Source organism: Pteropus vampyrus, unplaced genomic scaffold, assembly GCF_000151845.1.
Source record: "Pteropus vampyrus isolate Shadow unplaced genomic scaffold, Pvam_2.0 Scaffold83, whole genome shotgun sequence".
Taxonomy (NCBI): Eukaryota; Metazoa; Chordata; class Mammalia; order Chiroptera; family Pteropodidae; genus Pteropus; species Pteropus vampyrus.
The window spans coordinates 4,058,658-4,061,686 of record NW_011888864.1 but is presented as its reverse complement, the minus strand read 5'-3'; the positions used below and the strand labels follow the sequence as shown (position 1 = coordinate 4,061,686).

Genomic DNA, 3,029 nt, shown 5'->3' with positions numbered 1-3,029 from the left:
TTTTTTTTTAGTTTAATTTTTGTGACTTACTAGTCTTTGAGAAGTATGTAGTTGCATGGACTCTGCAGATATAATTAAATATAAATTATATCTATTGGATTATTTTTATTGTATTACATACTTTTTAAGTAATAGTGATTAAATATGCCTTAATAGCTGTTTTTCTTTAGCAGTTATTTTACTTAGTTTTTCCATTTAATCCTTTTGATAGTTCAAGGCTTTTTGTAATCTCATGCCACAAAGAAGTTGCCACTAGCCTAGTGTTACAAAGCCATCTGTGAAGTGGCACACCTGAGATAAAATATTCTAAATTTGCTAACTAGTGACTAACTGTTGTTACAACCCTTTAGTATTATGTCACAGGCTGTTGCAAGAACATTAGAGTTAAGAATTCCTATTTTGTAAAGAAGGTTGATAAGTTTTGAATGAAAAGTGAAAGTTTGTATGCCAACATAGTTGAAATTTCACATACTCCAGACATCCATTCAGAAATGATTACTGATATGCAGGCTTTTTAAAAGTCAGTAGATCTTTGAACTTCTGTGAATGATTGTTTTCCTTTATTTAGCTGTGAGAAAATTTTTTTCTAAAAATTTCCTGCCTGGGGGATAATTTGATGAAGGACATGCGGATGAGTGACTTAAAGATGTTGCTTATGAGATTGATGAATCAACCAACTTTGAGTGATGGTAGTTCAGCCTCATAATGTATACACATTTAAAAGCTGTTTTTAATGACCATAGGCCCTGTGATTATAAAGAGTATGACTATTCCACATTTTCTTGATTGACATTTCAAGTTGGTTGATGTTTAGTGCATTTTATTATTCATTTGAATCATAAGGTAGGCATTATTTTCTTCCTTTTACACATGATAAACAAGTAGCCTGCAGGTGCCACTTAGTAGAGTTTGGATTCACAGCCAGGTTTATCTGACTTTAAATCACATGTCCTTTACCCTGGATTTTTTGGTTTCCACGATACAACTAGATTCTAGTTTTCGTTTCAACCTTCCTATTGTTCAGGCAAACAATTTGATTTCTTTTTCTTCTTTGCTTTCTCTGTTTGTAAACTGGCGTAGTCTTTACATCATTCTGTTAATTAAAAGTTTTAAGTGTTGTTTTTAAATACTTTGAGATAGTTGAAAGATTTATAAGATGTTATATATAATTAAAAAGATTTCGTAGAGCTTTTTTTTTTTAAGAACTCAAAGAGCACTTATTTAGTTTCTAAGCGTTATCCCTGTTGTATCTTAGAGCCGAGTGAAGTTCTTGTTATTAATAAGTAATCTAAGGTAGAGGGGTTCTGTAAATTGTTTTCTCTCCCGGCTAGTTTATGAGCAGTAAGTGGTGAACAAGAGGTGAGGTCATTAGTGCTTTAGAACTAAAGATCTTAGTGGTTTAATGAGGTTGCATATGTTACAAGCTCTTTATAAACTGAAGCATTGTATAAATGAAAGCTATTCTAGGTGAACCATCTTATTTATGGATGAGATAGAAGAGCCAGAGAGGTATCAAGTGGCACCTTAGAATATTAGAAATAGTGCTCTAATACATGAGCCTGCTCATCCAAGTCGAGCCATTAGGATAGAAGTGAAATACCTTTTCCTCCAGTAGTAAATCTTTGGAATTGGGAATCATTTAGTGGATCAGTAATTTACTTTATTTTTTATAGATTCCTGCAAGCTGGACAAATCCCTCAGGCAGATATCATATTGGCATAAAAAATGGCTATGACTTCTATCCAAAGGCTCTCAAAGAAAGGATACAGGTAATGTACAATCTTATATCAATGACTTCTTTTTCAAATTTTATTCTTCCTGAAGAAAAAAATTTATAAAATCTCACTCTTAATTATTTTGGAGGATAATAGGTTTTCAAACAATGATTGCTTAAAGAAAGCTGTTCAGTGGAATGTTAAATGTTACCAATTTAAAAATCATGGTTCTTAATCTTGAATACATGGATAAACTTAGGGAATATGTGAATACACTGATATTATATTCAAATTTTTGTGTATTTGTGTTTTTCAAGGAGATGGAGTATAGCTTTCATTGGATTTTTGAAGGACTTTTTTTTTTTTTTAACCTCAAAAAGACTGGACAGTTGATTTAAAGTCCGGACTGCCTTATTTATTCACATTCCTATAGTTTTTATGACCATTTGTCCCGTTTTACTATTTAACTAGTCTTCTTGATGCCAGTCGTCATTTAATATTAAGGAAAGGGTTACTCAAACCTGAAGCAGCTGACATATAAGAAACACAAGTCTGTAAATCATTGTGATACGGAGCCTGCTTTAAAACAGCACTCTTCAGTAGACCTTTCAGTTATGATGGAAATGTTCAAAATGTTCAATATCAATATGGTAGTCACTAGCTGTATAAGTAGCTATCGAGAACTTGAAATGTGACTAGTATGACTAAGAAATTGAAATTTTAATTTTATGTGATATTTTAAAATTTAAGTTTAGGAACATATGGTTAGTGGCTCCCATATTTGGCAGTGCCACTGTAGAAGGCTGCTATATTCTAGTAGCTGATACAGACAGGGTCAGGAATTCAACTGTAAAACAAGATGTAATCTTCGAAAATTAGCCTGATGGATAAGAACTCGAGGCCCTGTTATCTAATCATAATATTATTATTTGCTTCTCCAGGGGTCTGTGAACCATAAGAAGTTACTCGTTGTATTACATATATAACCATTACTTATTAGTCAGATTCCAGTCATTCTGCCAAAAAAAAATTATTAAAAAATAATGCACATAACTTTTGTTGGATATCATTTTATTTAAAATTTTCAGAGTGAAACATAGCACAATATTTTTATGCACTATATTAAATTTAATCAATTGTGTTAAGATACAAATTATCATCTAAATATAGAGTAGTAAAGTTAGAGCTAACCCTCTTCCTTAGCTCAGTCAAGTTGATTATTTTATTGGAAAGGATTTCTTTTAACTAGTAGACTTCCATTGGGAGGCACTATGGGATAAAGACAGTGGAGATGAAAGAAGACCAATTTCAGTA

At 31.9% G+C, this 3,029-nt stretch overlaps 1 protein-coding gene across 1 annotated transcript in view; it reads left to right on the top strand.

Moving 5' to 3' along the window:
• Positions 1-3,029, top strand: part of TPP2 (tripeptidyl peptidase 2) — a 72,114-nt gene that overhangs the window by 18,913 nt on the left and 50,172 nt on the right. The window contains exon 4 of the mRNA XM_023532438.1: positions 1,674-1,769. Coding sequence (XP_023388206.1) covers positions 1,674-1,769 — 96 coding nt within the window. The remainder of the gene's footprint in view (positions 1-1,673; positions 1,770-3,029) is intronic.